At 61.4% G+C, this 17,463-nt stretch overlaps 1 protein-coding gene across 1 annotated transcript in view; it reads right to left on the bottom strand.

Moving 5' to 3' along the window:
• The window catches only part of SDK2 (sidekick cell adhesion molecule 2), a 258,280-nt gene that overhangs the window by 23,720 nt on the left and 217,097 nt on the right, over nt 1-17,463 (bottom strand). The window contains exons 22-35 of the mRNA XM_028498147.1: nt 16,810-16,931; nt 15,991-16,100; nt 15,739-15,889; nt 13,024-13,261; nt 12,126-12,241; nt 11,269-11,458; nt 9,908-10,006; nt 8,685-8,879; nt 7,458-7,659; nt 6,221-6,324; nt 5,639-5,709; nt 3,159-3,294; nt 1,523-1,579; nt 94-195 (exon numbers count right to left, since the gene is read on the bottom strand). Of these exons, the coding sequence (XP_028353948.1) occupies nt 94-195; nt 1,523-1,579; nt 3,159-3,294; nt 5,639-5,709; nt 6,221-6,324; nt 7,458-7,659; nt 8,685-8,879; nt 9,908-10,006; nt 11,269-11,458; nt 12,126-12,241; nt 13,024-13,261; nt 15,739-15,889; nt 15,991-16,100; nt 16,810-16,931 (1,893 nt within the window). The remainder of the gene's footprint in view (nt 1-93; nt 196-1,522; nt 1,580-3,158; nt 3,295-5,638; nt 5,710-6,220; nt 6,325-7,457; nt 7,660-8,684; nt 8,880-9,907; nt 10,007-11,268; nt 11,459-12,125; nt 12,242-13,023; nt 13,262-15,738; nt 15,890-15,990; nt 16,101-16,809; nt 16,932-17,463) is intronic.

The raw sequence follows: 17,463 nt of genomic DNA, 5'->3' as shown, positions 1-17,463 counted from the left end.
TGTGGCCCCCCGGCTCCCGTCTCTCCGCCCGCTGGGCTTCCGGGGCGGGGGGTGGGAAAGGTGTGCTGGGGCTGCAAGGGCAGAGGCGCTCACCTGCCTCCCCGACGAAGACCTCCTGTGGGGGGCTGGAGGGCCCCTCGCCCGCAGTGTTGTACACACTCATGCGTATTTCGTAGCGCCGGTGCTTGTTCAGGTCTGGGGGTGAGAGTGGGGGAGGGGAGAGGCACACAGAGGTCACGGGCCCTGCAGTGGACGGGGGCGGCTGCGGAGGGCGCTGTGATGATGTGCCCTGCGAGTCTGGGCCCCTGAGTGCAGGTTCAGGAAAGAACAGGTAAGAGGTGGGGCAGCCGACACTGGGGAGAGGGGCGCTCTGACTCATCCCTGGGGAGCCGCACACAGGGTGACACTGGGTGGCGTCCTGGCCAAGTGTGACCACCTTGGGCATTTTTGAGACCGAAAGGGGCACGGTTAACATTTATGCCGGGACAACAGGCGTGAACCAAAACTGTCCCGGACGCGCCAGGTCACAGGTCACTCCTTCCCTGCCTGTCCCGGACACACTGGTCACTTCAGATGCTTCAAGTTCCCAGCTTCCCCCCCGCACCCCTCCCCCCCCACCCGAAGTCTCCATCAACCTGCTCCTAACGCGGGGGGCAGGGCCCAGCCCTAAAGAGAAGAGGCTCATCGGATGCGAATCTGGGGCTAAGAAACTCTATGTGTTTGCTCAGTTGGGGGTGCTTGGGGGGAGATGCTTAGACAGAAGCTGGGAGAGGAGAGCAACTACAGGAAAACAGGCCCCGACACCCTGGGTGGGAGTTGCTGTCCCTGCTGGGGGGTGGCCGACACGTTCCCCTCCACAGCTCCCCCTCCCCAGGTGGAAGTCCTAAGCACCCCGATAGCCCTGGCCCTGCACCCGAGAGGGCTGTCGGTTAAGGAAGGACGGAGAGGGACAATTCAGCCAAACGCGTGCTATTAACAGGAGGCCCCCTGGCTCAAAGCTCTGGGCCTCGGGGAGAACCGAATGTTCTCTGGGATGTTAGGAAAGAGCTAGGGCTCGGGGCACCAGGTGGGGACACTTCCTGGTCCCTGAGGGAAGACGGGGGCTCTGCTCACTCCAGGGTGGGCCTTGGCTTGAAAGACAGAGCTGAGCTGACAAGTGCCTCTGATGGGACGAGACAGAGAGGCAGCAACGTGGACGCCTGCCCGTCCAACCAGCGGGACCCCCGGCTCCTACCGCGCGCGCACCTCCTCTCGCCGTCCCCCGCCCCCCAGGAGGACGAGACCTTAGCCATGTCCCTTTCTGTCCTGCACTGATGGACGGTGGCCTGGAGCAGACCTTCCCTGGCGAGCCCCTGCTTTTCTGAGTATTTCAGGAAAGTCACGCGTGTGCAGGGGTTTCCCCTTCTTCAAGCAGCCTGAGGTGGGCGCACCACTCAGCTGTGGTCAGGCGTCCTCGGAGGCCCCTCTCCCCTCCCCGTGGAAGGCGGGGCCCGTCGGGGAGCCGCCGCACAGGGGGACTTACTGTCCAGCTCGTACTGCGTGAGGCTGGGCCGGCTCAGGTCCCGCACGGAGTACAAGGCTAGGGGGTTGGGGTGGGGTGGAGGGGGCCGGAGGGAGACAGCAGACAGAGGAGGTTAGTACACACCACCCCGAGTCACACAGACCCCGATGAGGGGGCGGGATGGGAACACGCATGCAGAGGGAAGGGGCCTCCAGATTCCTGAGTCAGGGGCCAGGGATGGAGGGGGAGGGGGGAGAGGGGAAGAGGCAGCTCCCAGGACGGTGCCATCCCGTCCTGGCGTGCACCTACTGGAGGTCACAGGGCACGGGAGCCCCTGGGAGCCCAGCATCCCCAGATGGGGACAGCTCTGGTCCCTTGCCTAAGGCTGAGTTCCTGCCATGATAGAGTGGTGTCGTTAATTTCCTCATATGAACCAGAAACCATTTTACTACCAGGAAATATGACTGTATTATACACAGGCCTATAAAATCACAACGACCAGCACATGTCTGCCAAAAAAATAATAATAATAAATAACGCAAGCTGTTGGATCAGCTATTTCTGAGTTTTTCTATTAATTTTCCTCGGCTACGTGTTCAGTCATCTTGTTGTCTGTTAATACCTGCTAGAAGACAAGGTGCAGAGGGTTTACGAGAAGGATGGGGGGAAAAAATCAAAACAGAGAGGATCTTAAACTGTTCCTCTTCTCCCAGTGTCTCTGGTTTGGTGCCACCACCCACCTAGGGACCAAATCCTCCAGACCCCTCCCTCTCCCACCGGCCTCCCTCTCCCCAACTTGAACCAGTGCGCGTGTGTGTGTTGGGGCTCAGAGCACATCATCTCCCAAACCGGTCCTCGACTGTATCTCAAGCCGGCTGCCCTGGCACCAACCTCACGCTCTTGCCTGTGTCACTGTATTCGCCTCTAACTGGGGCAACTGCTTCTGGACCTCATCACCAGCCATGGCCCTCGAGACCCCAAAGGAACCATCCTAACCCAGAAGTACGACATGTCATTCCTTTGCTTGTGTGTAACTCTCTGGAATTTCTACTTGGCTTCTTGAATTTTTTCCTTCCTGCTGCAGAGGCAGGCTGCATTCCGGGGACCCCAGGGCAGAATGGTCATCTCCCTGAGGAACCAGAGGGGGCCAGATTGCTGCCCTTGGGATATGACCAGGCTTTGCTTTGGGTCCTTCCCACCTCAGGCCCTTTGCACATGCCAGGATCCACACCCACCCTCCCCCCACAACCTTCTCTGGACTGCTTGACTTGGAATCGTCCATCAGTGTCGGCACCACAGCCATCCCCAGGGGAGCCTTTTCTGACGCCTGCTTTAGGCTCTCCCGGAATATGTGCTTCCCAGAGGTCATGCCAACGGTCTTAGATACCTATATCAGGGCTTTCTTCTCCAGCGCCTGGCTCCTCCTCCAGCCTGCAAGCTCTGTCTGAGAGGGCAGGGACCTTGTCTGTCTTGCTCACTGGTGCCCCCCAGTGTCTGGGGCATAGAAGGTGCTCAGTAAACATGCACTTGGGGATTGAATGGGACGGGATGAGAGGCACACTCAGGGGAGGGCGCCAGGGTTTCGGGTTAGTGTGATTCCAGGATGCTGAGAGCTTCACACCCCCGCCCACCCCCGCCTCCCTCCACTGTCACTCACAGGTGAGCTCCGCCCACTTGGCCGCCGGGTTGTTGACGCCACGCAGCGTGAAGCCCCTCAGACCCTCGTAGAGCAGCTCCCGGTACCGGATCCGGAAGCCCAGGAGGATGCCGTTGATCTTGTCTTCTGACGGTGGCTGCAGGGAAGGGAGTGGGGGTGGGGCCGGCTGGGCTGGACCATGGCTGGGCATCCCCTTCCACTCCGCCCCTGCCTCCCTCCCCATCCTGCGTCCTGCAGCCACAGAGCAGGGACTGTGTCTTAATGCTCAAAGTGGCACTGAGCATTCTTAATTTACAAAGCATTTCCAACGAGGTTACTCCATCCCTGTAGCATTCCCTGTGAGGCAGGGCAGGGTGGGAATCACCATGCCATCCCCACTGAACAGACAGGAAAGTGAGGCTCAGAGATGGTGAGGAACTTGCCCAAGGTCACACAGCATCCTGGGGGCCCTGAGCATGACTCTGGACGCAGAACCGTCTCAAAGAGTTGTTCCCTGTCTAGAAACTTCCTCACATGATCACCTGCCCTGGCCAGGATTTCCTGGAGTTTCCCGGGAATTAGGGAGGGTCCTCGCCCTGCTCTTCAGCAAGAACAAGGGCGGTGTGTCTTCGTGCACTGCTCCTCTCTGCCCTGATCGTTTTCTTCTTTGCTTTCTGCTTCCGTCCTCAGATGAGTTGGAGAACAGGCTTCTGGAGAAGGTGGAAACTACTTTATTTACTTTTGGCTGTGTTGGGTCTTCGTTGCTGCGTGCAGGCTTTCTCTAGCTGCGGTGAGCGGGGGCTACTCTTCATTGTGGTGTGCGGGCTTCTCATTGCTGTGGCTCTCTTTGTTGTGGAGCACGGGCTCTAGGCATGCGGGCTTCAGTAGTTGTCGTACGCGGGCTCAGTAGTTGTGGCCCGCGGGCTCTAGAGCGCAGGCTCAGTAGTTGTGGCCCGCGGGCTCTAGAGCGCAGGCTCAGTAGTTGTGGCCCGCGGGCTCTAGAGCGCAGGCTCAGTAGTTGTGGGGCATGTGGGATCTGCCCGGACCAGGGCTCCAACCCGTGTCCCCTGCCTTGGCAGGCAGACCCCCCAACCACTGCGCCAGCAGGGAAGTCCCAGAAACTACTTTGTTGCGATGCCTCTTCTAAAAAACCTGCTGAAATCGTTCAGCCTTTTATTAGCTCCTTAACTGTATTCCTGGCTGCAGCTGGCACCACCCAGCTGCGGTGAGCGGGGGCTACTCTTCATTGTGGTGTGCGGGCTTCTCATTGCTGTGGCTCTCTTTGTTGTGGAGCACGGGCTCTAGGCATGCGGGCTTCAGTAGTTGTCGTACGCGGGCTCAGTAGTTGTGGCCCGCGGGCTCTAGAGCGCAGGCTCAGTAGTTGTGGCGCACGGGCCTAGCCGCTCCGCGGCATGTGGGATCTGCCCGGACCAGGGCTCCAACCCGTGTCCCCTGCCTTGGCAGGCAGACCCCCCAACCACTGCGCCAGCAGGGAAGTCCCAGAAACTACTTTGTTGTGATGCCTCTTCTAAAAAACCTGCTGAAATCGTTCAGCCTTTTATTAGCTCCTTAACTGTATTCCTGGCTGCAGCTGGCACCACCCTGCCCCCTTCATCACGATGGCCCTGATCTGCTCCAGCCTTGGTCGGCTCCCCGCTGCACTAGGTCATTTTCACTTAAGGGACTGTCCTTCTCAGGTGGGGCCTTGAGCTGGGGGAGGGGTCGGGGGGGGTCCCTCCTGTTTTCTCTTCAAGGGCTTTCCCTTCAGGGGGGCTGTAGGTGGGCAAAGGTTGGCACCTGCCCCTCTAATCCTGAGAAACGGAGACAGGAGTTCAGGGCTTTGGGGCCTCCGTGGGTGACCCGCTGAGCCCCGGGACTGGGCTTCAGGGGCTGGGGAGGGTCCTAAAGGCAGCCACGGGCAGCTGGGTCTCTGAGATGCGTCCCGGGCCTTCCTCAGGCCATGGAGGGATGGCAGTGCCCACCTGAGCAGGTGGCTGTGGGAGGAGAGGTGGGAGGCTGGTTCTTTGTACCTGGGTGGTGGGTTCCTGCTCATGGTGACGGGACGGAAGCCTGGCCTGGGTGCAGGTGAGGTAGGCACACCTGTGACTGGTCTCTGTCGGGAATCCCTTCACTGAGAGCGGGGCTGGGGTTCACGGAGACGCTGGAGGCCCTGACAGCCCCCAGCCCTTCTGTGTCCAAGGATTCTGCCGACGTAAGGGCACCGAACCTGGCCCTGCCACCTAGGAGCTGTGTGACCTGGGGCATTCTTGTCACCTCCCTGAGTCTGGGTCCTCATCCACAGAAGGGTATATGGTAGGACCTGATTATCTGGAGGTGGAGTGAAGGGTGTGTATGTGTACGTGTACACACGTGTGTGTGCGTGTCTACGCATGTGGGTGCCGTGTTCCAGCCCTGCGGGGGCTATTGTCTTTCTGGTCCCAGCACAGGCTGTGTCTGAGTCCTCGTGGGACACGGGCCCCTCCCCACCTGCCCGGCCGTACCTGCCATCGGATCAGCACGGAGGTGGTGGTGTGCGGTGTCACCGAGACAATTGTGGGCGCTTCATCCGGGGCTGGGGGGAGAGGCGGACAGGTGAGCTCTCGGTTGGGGGGGGACTCAGGCCCCCTGGGAGCCACGGGACCAGGTTCTGCAGACACTGGTCCCGCTTAAGCCACTCCTCGTGCCCCCACCGCCCCAAGTTCTGTACAACAAGGAGCCAGTGTAAAGTGGGAGAGGGGCCGGGACCTTGACCCCAGCCCGAACCCAAGGGCCCAGATCCCCTCCTCTCTGCACCTAGCGCCGCAGGCCTCCCCGCTCCCACTGAGGTTTCCTGGGGTCGGCCGCGAGCTGCGAGGACAGAGAAGGAACACACGAGGATGCCAGGCTGGGTGTGGGTGCTGAGCCCGCGGCGAAGGCCCTTCTGGCCCAAACCTCCCCGGGACTCCGCCGGGGGAGCCAGACCAAGGGCCCAGCAGGCCCAGCGCCCCGCCCATCTCTGGAGGCTCCTCCCCCAGAAGAGGATGCGCGGTGCCCGCAAGCGCCCAGGGGACCGAGAGAGAGAGACCCCGGTGGGGGGCGCTGACCGGCCTGCAGGGTGGTCAGTGGTTCCGACTCCTTGCTGAACTCGCTGTCCCCAATGTCATTGGTCGCCTTCACCCGGAACTTGTAGGACGTGAAGGGCTTGAGCCTGTGCAGGGGAATCGGGTCTGATGAGCGGAGCTGTCCCCTAACGGCCGTGCCCCGCCGTCTCTGCGCCCATCTCCCCAGGGCAGCCGCAGCAGCTGTGGGTCCGTCACACGGACAGGAACGTGGAGGCCCGGAAGGACGGTCGGCCACGCAGGCAACAAGCTCGGGCCAGGCCCTGGGGTGCCCTAGAGCAGGCCAGCTCGGGGTGTGGCTCACCTTGGCCGCAGCTAGATGCCAAAGGTCCCCAAGTGGAAACGTCCACATGGCCCCTATCTCAGGGGGCCTGTAGGTAGGAGAGCTCCAGTAACTTCCCCCCAGAGCTGACACCTCCCCCAAGAACTGCCAGCCCTCTCCTGCATTTAGTAAATTCAGGAAGGGCTGAGGGTCTCAGGAGTTAGCCAGCAGTTCATCTCTATGAGCCTCATTTCCTCTCCAGGCAAACAGCTTCCTTTCTGATTTATTGAGGGTGGGAGGGGGAGTGAGGAGAAAAGTATTGCTCAAAACTCTCGGTCTCATCAACTGGAATGTTAAAAATCCCACTAGGGGGCTTCCCTGGTGGCGCAGGGGTTGGGAGTCCGCCTGCCGATGCAGGGGACGCGGATTCGCGCCCCGGTCCGGAAAGATCCCACGTGCCGCGGAGCGGCTGGGCCCGTGAGCCGTGGCCGCTGAGCCTGCGCGTCCGGAGCCTGCGCTCCGCAACGGGAGAGGCCACGACAGTGAGAGGCCCGTGTACCGCAAAAAAAAAAAAAAAAAAAATCCCACAGGGAATTAAATTGAAGGCAGAATTTTGGAGCGAAGCTCCACTCCCCTATTAAGGATGGAGAGGGAGACCCCACCTGGCTGCAGGAATCCAGCTCATGAAGGATGGCGAGCCTTTCACGGAGGGGGCTTCTAGGCTCCATAAATAGATAATAAGAGGCAGCCCTAACGAGGCTCCGGAGAGGGTGGGGAGGGAGGTTAGGACAGAGCTGGAGGGGATGAGCGTGGATGCGGAGGGGTCCCGGGGGATGCGGGCTGTGGAAGCGATCGGCGGGCGGGCGGGCTCCGGGTGTTCTCAGGAGCCCCTCCGATGCTGACGCTGTCTGGGCCGGAAGGGGCGGAGCGGAGATGCTGGCGGACGGACGGGGGCCTCACCTGTCCACAACGAAGGCGGAGGCGTTGTGGCTCACGGAGGCTGAGTGCAGGGCCCACCTGCCGCTGGGCAGCTCGCGGGTCTGGATGGTGTAGTAGCGCACGGGGGATAGCCCGTCGCTCCCGGGCTCCCAGGATAGCAGCACGCTGCGCGCCTTCACGTCCTCCTGCTGCACCACGGGCTTGCTGGGGGGCTGCGGGCGGTCTGGAGGGGGGGGAGGGGGAGGAGCGGTGAGGCCACGGCGGAGATGGGGGATGCACCTTCTCGGCCCCCGGGAGGGCTGATGCCCCCCACCCCTTTTCTGCACACAGGTCCCGCAAGTCAGCCCCGTGGCTCCTGGCCAGCGACTGTCCCGGGCTACTCGAGGTCCAGGTGCCTGGGAAGTTACACCCCCCGAGGGCAGCCCCAGCACAGGGCTGACAGTGAGGTGGTGTGAACGCCCCAGTTCCTTTGCCCCGGTCTGCACGGTGCTGAGATGGGACCTGCGCTGTCCCCAGTGGGGTGGGACTCGGCTTTGCCCCCTGCGAGCGCTTGGCCTCTTCTCGCTTCCCCACGCCCCACGGCGGGGATTCCTGGTCTCAGCGCTCTGGCACTTGGGTGGATGAGTCTTTATTGCGGGACCTATCCTCTGCGTTGCAGGATGCGTAGCGGCACCCCGGCCTCTACCCTCTAGATGCCAGGGGCACTTCCTTTCCACCTGTGACACCCAGACTCTGCCCAGTATCCCGGGGTGAGGCAAGGGCACCCTGGCTGAGAACCACTGTCCTTCTGGTTTTTCCTGGGAACACTGTCTAGTACATCACGTTCACAGGGACCTGGGGCTCAGGCAGGCTTCTGGGGGACCCAACTCTGGGCGAGAAGCGGGCTCACGGAGGCAGGGCGACGGCAGCCAGGGCTCCAGGCTGCGGGCCCATCCTCCACCCAGCTGGACACGGTCTCCTCTTGAGGAGGAGGGGAGAGAGGAAGGAAGCTGGTCTCACCAGCCCGCCCTTTAGAAACTCTGGGCAGGGCAGGATCCTGGGGAGGGGACTCCCCGATCAGCTCTGGAAGAGTCTGCGGGAGCCCTTGCTGACCTTGGCCTCAGAGATTTGAGCCCACTTTCCATTCTGGACCAGGGCAAGAGACTCACAACTAGCCCACCCCCAGCCGTGCACGAGGAGATGGTGTGAGCTCCTGGGCCGGCTGCGGGTGCCCCCCCTGAGGCCCCCCCAGTCCCAGTGGGCAGTCACCTCTCTTCTCCGTGGTCACCACCAAGGCCTCGGCGGCCTCTCCCCAGCCCTTGCGGGTCTGGGCCGTGATGCGGAACAGGTAGACGGACTCTGGCTTGAGGCCGCTGGCCGTGAACTGGCGGGCGCTGGGCGTGAGCACCTCCGCCGTGGCAGCGCTGGCCGTGGAGGCGTTGAGCCTGTGTGTGACCTGGTAGGCTGCGGGGAAGGAAGGAGACGGGCCGTGCTGGGAGGTGGGGCAAGCTGCTCCGGAGCCCCGAGCAAGGGGCACTCCTTTCTCGGCCACTGCTGTGTCTGCCCTTGGGCCACCTCGGCTGTGGTCGGTCTGCTTGAAGCCCTCTGGGTCGCTCCCGCGTCCTCAGCTGTCGCCTGGGGGCTGGGACTGCGGGGGGCACAAGCAGGTGCTCCGTGCAGCGTCTGCAACCCCCAGCCCAGCCCCCGACGAGGCAACTGAGGCTCAGGGAGGCCAGAGCACCTGCCAGGAACTGACCAAGCTGGAATTCCAGCCCAGGTCTTTCTAAGCCCAAACGCTTTCCCCCCCGACCCCACCCCCCAGCCCCATCGACTCTGTCTCCAGGGGCGAAGCTTTCACAGGGGGCGGGCGCTGCAGGATGCCAGGACTGAGAGCCCTGGACCGGCACAGGTGGTCCGATCCCCCGCTCTACAGGTGAGGGGCTGAGGCCCTGGAGGGAAGCCGACTTGCTCAAGTTCACACAGCTGCTCATTTCAAGCCTGTGAGTCTTCTCGTGCGTGTGCGTGCGTGTGCGTGCGTGTGTCTCTCTGTGTGTCTGCGTGTGTGTTTTAGTAGGAACCGTGACTAGGAAATGATGCTTCCGACCTGTAGCACCCCTCCTGGGTGCCTTAGGCCTCGTTTCCCACCTGTGGGCGCGGCTGGGCTGAGCCCGCCAGTGCGCCCTCACCCGGCTACACTTAGGAACAGCGGCCGAGGTTCACCAGATGGCCAGTCCCCTGGGGACCTGGGTCACGTGGAGGCACAGAGCTGACCAATGGTCCCTGAGAGACCTGAGCCCCAACCTTGCCCTCCAGCTGATAAATCTTACAGGCTGAGATTTCTAGTCGGAGAAATTAGACTCACAACCATTCTTGAGGACGTGTGGACACCTGTCCTGGGCTTAGCCTCTCTCCTGCCAAGACTGAATCTGCCTCCTTTACACCTTATACCTCCTTCTTCCCGCAGCCAGGGCCCGGGAAGGGTACAGGCTTACCAAGAATGATGCCGTTGGGGGCAGCGGGGGGCTGCCAGATCAGCCGCACCGAGGTGGTCCTCACCTCTGGGAACAGGATGCCCATGGGTGGTCCCGGGACTGGAGGGGACAGAGGAGACACTGCAGGAGACACTGCAGCCGCTGCTCAGCCCCTAGAGCAGCCCGGCTCCGGCAGAGCAGCACGGCGGGCGGCAGGGGAAGGGGTCACTCTGCTTGCTGAACTTTTGCGGAGTGTGTGTCTGTGCCCGGCACCGTGTCCTCACACAGGACGTGAAGATGCTATCAGTGAGGGTTACGCATTATTTGTCAGGAACTCGAAGGGACCGAGGCTCCAGCTTTGGGGCAAATGAAAGTGCCAAAAGCCCAAGCACACACCACTCCACTTTCTAGACCTCACTCTGGAATCCGTGGATCCGGAGCTCCCTGCCAAACAGCCCCAGGCATGCTTCCCGGGCCTACAGGGGCCCGGAACCACCCTCCTGAGGGTGTAGACTTGTTCCTCTGGACGGAGGGATGGCCAAGGGGCAGCTGTTTTGGGCAAATGGATGGAAACTGAATGGTATGGGCCAGAGGAGATGGGGGCTGGGGGGAGACAACAGGGTGGCAGAGTCGGGGGACGGCCGGGGGGACGGCTCTTCCCGGGCTGCCTCGATCTAACACGGAATGCCAAGAAATCTGAGATTTCTAAACTTGAACTTGGCCTTCCAGGTCATTAGGAGGGTGTATCTGTCAAGGCAGGAGGGCAGAACATATTTAATTTAACAGATCGTTAGCTTGATTTATCACTTAGAACACAGAGACCTATGGTGTTTGGGCTCCGTTTTGCACTCTCGTCCCGACCCCACAAGTGTTTTTGGTGAGCAGTGTGTGGGGAGGAGAAAGGGGGGCAAAGGGCCTGTCGGCTCAGCCTCCGACGGGGAGTTCTGCTGCGGAGACGAATGCCTGGAGCCCGGCAGGCGTCACTCGTTTGCTAACAGGACCCGTAGGCTTGTGTAAAGGAAAAAATCAAGCCTTTCGCTTGCACAGACCTGCACTCGGACAGGGAGAGCCTGCCCCAGGCGAACAAGAAATCAAAGCGGGTCCAAATTCTCTTTTCTGTTCACCTGTCCCCGAGAGACTGGATCAGATGCCAGTCTGCCCTTGCATTGTCATTTCTTCCTTAGGGATGCGGTTTGTAATTAGCATCCCTTGCAGTGGGCTTGGTGGCCCTCAGTGACCTGCCTCCCCCAGCAGAAGCCTGAGGCCACGGTTCCCTTTGGGGCAGAGAGAGACCCCAGCGGTGCAGGGCAGGGCTGGGCAGGGTAGGGGTGGAGGAAGCGCAGCTCCCAGCCTTCCCCAGGCTCCCAGGGACGTGAACGTACTGTCGTCCAGGGTCCGCTCCAGGATGGCAGGATGGCTGGGGCTGCCGTCCCCAATGCGCGTGAAGGCCAGCACCCGCACCTCGTAGAGCACGTATTTGCCCAGGCCTGTGAGCTGGGCGCTGCGTGACGAGTTCCCTTCCACCAGCCAGAACCGGGGCTGGGAGTCCGAGTCCTTCTCCTTATACAGCACCTGTCGGAGCCCAGCGCAGGGGTGAGGGCCTCCGGCCTGGCTCTGGTCCCACCAGAACCTCTCCTATCTCCTCCCCAGGAGCCCAGGTGGGTGAGGATGAGTGGGTGGGCCTGGGGCTCCCTGGAGGCGCTTGGTTCCCAGGTTATGCAAGCCTAGTGCTTGGGGAGGGAGGGGGACACAAAGATGCAGTCAGCCATGGAGCTGGAAGGTTCCTTAGGGAGCATCCGGCTGAGAAAACAGGCCCAGAGAGGGGGCGTGACTTGCTCAAGGTCACACAGCCAGTAGTGGCAGAGCTGGAATGTTAAGCTACGGTCTCCTGACTTCCAGGCTGGGGCGGTAGGTGCAGCTTTGGGAGGAATTCTAGAAGATAATGGAAATTGAAGCTGGGCCCATCGGGGCTGAGAGTGAGGCTTGGGGCACCCAGTGTGGCCCCCTGGGGGAGGTAGAGCTGCCCCAAGGACCCCCGGCCTTCATGGGAAGCTTCCCCACCCCCAAGGGAGGACTCCTTGGTTGTCATGGTGACCAACGGATGCCGCCGGCAGAGCCCCCCGTGTCCACTGTAGAAAGCAGAGTCCTGGGCCCCAGGGGGTCGCGAGGACAGGGCGCCGGGCCAGGGAAGTGGGTGCAGGGGCTCCAGCCCCCTCCCGTGCTCGGATCTGGGACTCACCTTGTAGCCCAGCACCAGCCCGTTGCGGTCGGCCTCTGGGACTTCGCTCCAGCGTACCAGCATGCTGCTGGAGGTGGTGGCCAGCACAGACACGTTGGTGGGGCCCGAGGACGGCACTGGGGGAGAAAGGAGCGGAGAGAAGCAGCTCAGGACCCAGAGTGGACCCGACAGTGGAGGGGGTGGAGTGGGGTCTGAGGAAGGAAACGGGGCACGGTCCCCAAATAGCAAATTATTCTGCAGCGACGATGCCTTTGGCTCCGGAGTGTCGCAGATGCTGCTTCTGGCTTCAGATCAGCCTCCCCGTTATCCCCCCGCAGACTAACGTTAGGATGAGGCTGCATTTCCTGCCAGCGTAGCAGCGAGGGGTGGGGGAGGGGCTAGGGTGGGAAGGGAGCCACCCTTTAAAGGGCGTTAGGAAAAAGCCACAGAGCTACACGCCACATGTGGCTGGATGAGGGCTGCCTGTAGGCCGGGAGCACATATTCTGTGGGTGTCCCCTTGCCAGGCCCCTGTGAGCCGCTGCTGCTTCTGGAATGTTCTGAGAGCTCACCCAACCCGTACCCTCTCCCCACGGCCCCACCTCCATCTTGGGGTCTCACAGGCACTGCTGGGTGTCAGGGTTAAAAGTGGGGACACAGAGGCGGGAAGCCCCTCCTGGGAACCTCTGGAAGCAGCGCTGGGAAGATCAGGTCCTGGAAGGCACGGCCACGCACACACACAGAGGGCGCTCTGCTAGAAGCTGAGCACTGATAAAAAAGGAGCCCAGGACATCTTCGCACAACGGCTCCAGCCTTTGAGCCCTTAGAAGGCCCTGAGGGCAGCGAGACAAAGGTGGGGGGGTATCCCCAGGCCCCAGGGAGGCGAAGCGGGTGGGACAGCTGGCAAGAGGGGGCAGTACCTGACTCCCGGGTCCTGCCCGTCACCATCTGGCTCCAGGGCCCGCTCCCGATGGCGTTGAAGGCCTGCACCTGGACGTGGTACTCCGTCCACTCCTCCAGGTCCTCGATGGTGTACTCCCGCTCCACGCGATCTTGGACCACGTGGCTCAGCGTCTTGCCGTGGCCGTCCGCCCGGCTGTACTTGATCTTGTAGCCCACCGACTCGGGGTTCCCGTTGTATTCCATCTCTGGGAGAGGCTGCAGGAGGGCAGGGGTGCGAAAAGCAGCTGTGAGGCCAGGCCCACCTAGCGTATGGAAGAACTGCCTGGCCCGTGCTGCCTCTTCCAGGGAGCCCTCGGGATTACCCGGCCCACTGTCCAGCCCGTCAGCACCGTGTGAGGCGCTCTCACCCCTGGGTGTGGCTTAGTTGTGTAACTCTGTGCTTCTGACGGCCCCACCATCTCCCTGTCTCTCTACCCCGGGCTCAGAGGAGAGGCGGCATCCACTCTTCATCGTGCAGGTGACAAATTTATGACCCTGCCAGGGGAGTTGGCCCTGGTGAAGAGAGTCACAAAGGCTCTCGGTCCCACACTCAGCACCTTTGGCAGTGGCTGTCTCTGCCACTTAACTCCCCCGCTCAGCCTGCCAACATATACGTATTTAACTGCCTACAGCACGCCTGGTCTCAGGTGGTGTCTGCCCTTGGAGAAGCAAGCCTGTGAAGGCAGCCTCTCAGGCATGGGTGGAGCTCCAGTCAATGCCAGGAGGTCCTTCCATCCAGCACACCTCCGTCTCTCCCGCTGCACTTTCAGCCTCCTTCTTTTTGTCTGAGTCTCAGCGAAGAGAAAAAAGACAGCTTCATCTCCTGAGCCTGTGATTAGGCTGGCGGGGCTGTGGTCACCGGCTCAAGGTCATCTGGATGAACTTGGGCAGTGCTAATAGGCAGTGGAGGTCTTTGTACACCGGGGGCAGCCTGGGATCTGAAGCAGGTGCGAGCTGAGGGCCCAGCCTTCAGATTCTCCTCTGAAGGTGACAGGGCTGGAGCTGGGGCACCCTCAGCCCTCTCCTGCACCCGTTCCGCTTCCCCAGAGGCTCCAACGAGCCCGTGATCCACAGGCCCTGCACGTTCTGACCTACTTTCTCTCGTTGCTCGGCCTCTGCCTCACCGCCTACGGCCCCCGTCCCTCCTGCCAGCCCCCGCTCCTGCAGACACTTAGTGAAGCAGACCAGGGACCATTAAGACGGCAATCAATGGGCCTGAGAGCTTGAGATGGGCCTCGAGTGCATGCTCTCCTACCTGCTAAGGAAAGGCAACGGGCCACGCGCCATTAGGTGGGACCGGAGGGGCCCGGGGCCCTGCACAGTGCAACCACTGCCTTTTATTCCCCCTCCAGCTCCCACCCTACATACCAGACTTTATAGCCTTTTAGTATTTGGAAACCTTAAAGTGAGATGTGGAGGGGACGTGGGGAGCAGCCTGGAGGGGAGCAGACCCGAGGTGAGAAGCGGGGGGTGGGGGAGGGGCCGAACTGGGCCTGAGGACAGCTCTGCCCGGTGCTGGTCCCCGCCGCCTGGGGGGGGCGTCGTCATTCATAACGAGCGCTCGTCTGGGCTGATGGCCGCTAGCGCCTCCGTCAGGCTGTCCAGGCAAGCGAAAGGCAGCAATGACTTTCTGGTAAATCCCAGCCCACAGCTCGGGGTTTTGCAAGTTGAGTTTGGGGCAACTAGTAAGACATCTTTAGTGGAAGCAAAAAAGAGTTGCGTGGCCGGAGGGGCCTGGTGAGGCGGCGCCAGGCAGCTCCCCCTGAAGCTATCATTCCCGGATTCGCTAAGGAGCCGGGCTGTTCGGTGCTGGCCCCATGTCTGCTTGTCTAGGAATTCCTCCCGGGTTGCTGCTTTGTGGCGTCCGTGCCGGGAAACGCAGTTCCAGGCGATGTCCAGGGGGAGAAATGCTCTCTCCAGTTCCCCAGAAGATGGGCTGGCGGCGTGCTCGGGGGTTAGGGCGGCGGGTTTGGGGGGCCAGACCCCCCGGGTTGGGATTCCGAGCCCTGCTGTTAACTAGGGGGTGTGGGGGGTCTTGGGCCAGTTATTCCACCTCTCTCTGCCTCAGTTTCCTCATCTGTAAAGTAGGGGCCAGGATCACTGTCACAGGCTCATGGAGAGGGTTCAAGGTCCAACTCTGACAGCACTCAGAACCCTGCCGGGCAGGAGGAGAAGCCCTCTGCACGTGTCACTCACTCGTGCAGGGTCACCGCGGTAATGACGCCCGACGTGGAACCCTGATCTGTGGGGACAGAGCCTAATGCCTCCCGACCTCCCCCCTCAACCTCAGAAGCGACCCCTCGCTCTCCGACTTGGTGGGTGAGACAACTTACATCCAAATCCCAGAACCACCCCCGGGAGCTGTGTGACTGTGGGTGAATTCCTAACCTCTCGGAGCCTCAGTTTTCTTAGCTGTAAATTGGGATAGTACCATGTCCTTTGCAGGGTTACTGGGAGGATTAAATGGAAGAAAAAAAATGTAAAATGCTTGGCACGTGGCAGTGCTCCATCAACAGTATTTTCGAGCTTCTTTTCACGTGGGGCATTTGTTCATTTGGCTAAGACGGACGCCCAGAACAGAGAAGGGGCCTGCAGGTAACCCAGCGGACGCCTGCTTTGAGGCGGCGACACCTCTGCAGGGTGCTGAGGCCCGAGGAGACAGCCCAGCCCCGCCGCCCTCGCGGGAGCCTCACCATCCAGCGCAGCCACAGGCTGGTCTCACTTGCCGTGCGCAGCGTCACGTTGGCCGGGGCCACGTCAGGGGGCGCCTGGAGGGTCTGGATCTTTCTGGAAGGCTGGCTGGGTGGGCTAGCGCCCACGATGTTCACCTGGCGCACGCGGAAGCTGAGATGGGCGGAGAGGGGTGAGCAAAATGGTGAGGGCAGGACCCCAGGGCCAAAGCCCGTCCCAGGCCGGGCAGCCCCCTCCCCTGCCTAACCCGTTACCTGTAGTAGGTGAAGGGGTTCAGGTCGGGCACCTCCATGGACCGGGCGTCGGGCTCGTTGGGGAGCTGGTGAATCAGCAGCCACTCCTCTCCCTCCCCGACCACGCCCACCTGAAAAGGGAGACACCCTGAGAGCTGGCCAGCCTGCCGGGCTGGGATGGGGGTGCTCTGAGCCCCGGCTCCCGGGAGGTACAGCCCAGCCCAGGGGAGGTCTTGACACAAACCCCAGGGCTCACCCGGAGGGCACCACAGGGGGCCCCCATCTTTCCAGGCCCTTAAACAAGACTTCAAGCGTGACCCCGAGCCCTCCTGCATCAGAATCCCACGGGATGCTTATTATAAACCCGCTCCTGGGCCCTGCCCTTGGCCCAGCCAATCAGAATCCCTGGGGGTGGTGTCCAGGAGTCTGCATATTTATCAACAGTGAGCTTCCCGGGTGATCCTCCTGGACACCCTGGCATGCTTCTTAAAACCCCAGCTAAATCAAAGTCAGAATTTCTGGGTGTGGGACCCAGGTGCTGGAACACTCCCCTGGTGCAGCCAAAGGTGAGACCCATGGGTATAAAGGGCTGCGGGAAGCAGCTGGTTATTTCTCTAGGCTAGCCAGTCATCGCCCTGACCAGAGGCGGGTGTGTGTGTGTGTGCGTGTGTGTGTGTGTGTGTGTGTGTGTGTGTGTGTGGTGTGTGTGTGTTTGTGGTGTGTGTCTGTGTGTGTGTGTGTGTGTGTGTGTGGTGTGTGTGTGTGGTGTGTGTGTCTGTGTGTGTGTGTGTGGTGCGTGCAGGCTGCCCAGGCTATAGGGCTCTCCTCCGGCAGCTTTACCTGGGCCTCCACCAGCCAGCGGGAGATGGAGGTCTTCCCATCATAACCTGGCCTGAACTGCAAGGTCACGGAGCGGGGGCCAATGTTGGAAATGCCCAGGTTGGTGGGGGCTCCTGGGAGTTCTGGAAAAGGAAAACAGGGCAGGAAAGGAGTGAGAAGAAGGTCCTTCCACCTCCCACAGGACTCTCCAGGCACGGAGGGGGCTGTGTGTCACACATTTCCCAGACTCCTCGGAGGAGGAGCATGGCCGAGGCCTCAACCCACAACACAGCCTTCGGTCCCGCATCTATGGCTCACGGTGTTCAGACCAGGGACCGAGGTAGGCTCGGAGCTGAGAGAACCCCCCAGGGCCAGGAAACAGGGGCTGGGCTTCCTGAATGAATCCTCCTCTCCATCTACACATAACGCATTACAGCCCTCCCAAACCAATAATGGCTGCGGGAGGTCATAAGGAGGGGTGAGGACAGGAGGAAGCCCCTGTATTCTTTTTTTTTTTAATTATTAACTTTATTTATTTTTTGGCTGCGTTGGGTCTTCGTTGCTGCACACGGGCCTTCTCTAGTTGCGGCGAGCGGGGGCTACTCTTGGTTGTGGTGCGCGGGCTTCTCGTTGCGGTGGCTTCTCTTGTTGTGGAGCACGGGCTCTAGGTGCGCG

Source organism: Physeter macrocephalus, chromosome 14 (assembly GCF_002837175.3).
Source record: "Physeter macrocephalus isolate SW-GA chromosome 14, ASM283717v5, whole genome shotgun sequence".
NCBI lineage: Eukaryota > Metazoa > Chordata > Mammalia > Artiodactyla > Physeteridae > Physeter > Physeter macrocephalus.
This window is presented reverse-complemented; position numbering and strand designations above follow the sequence as displayed.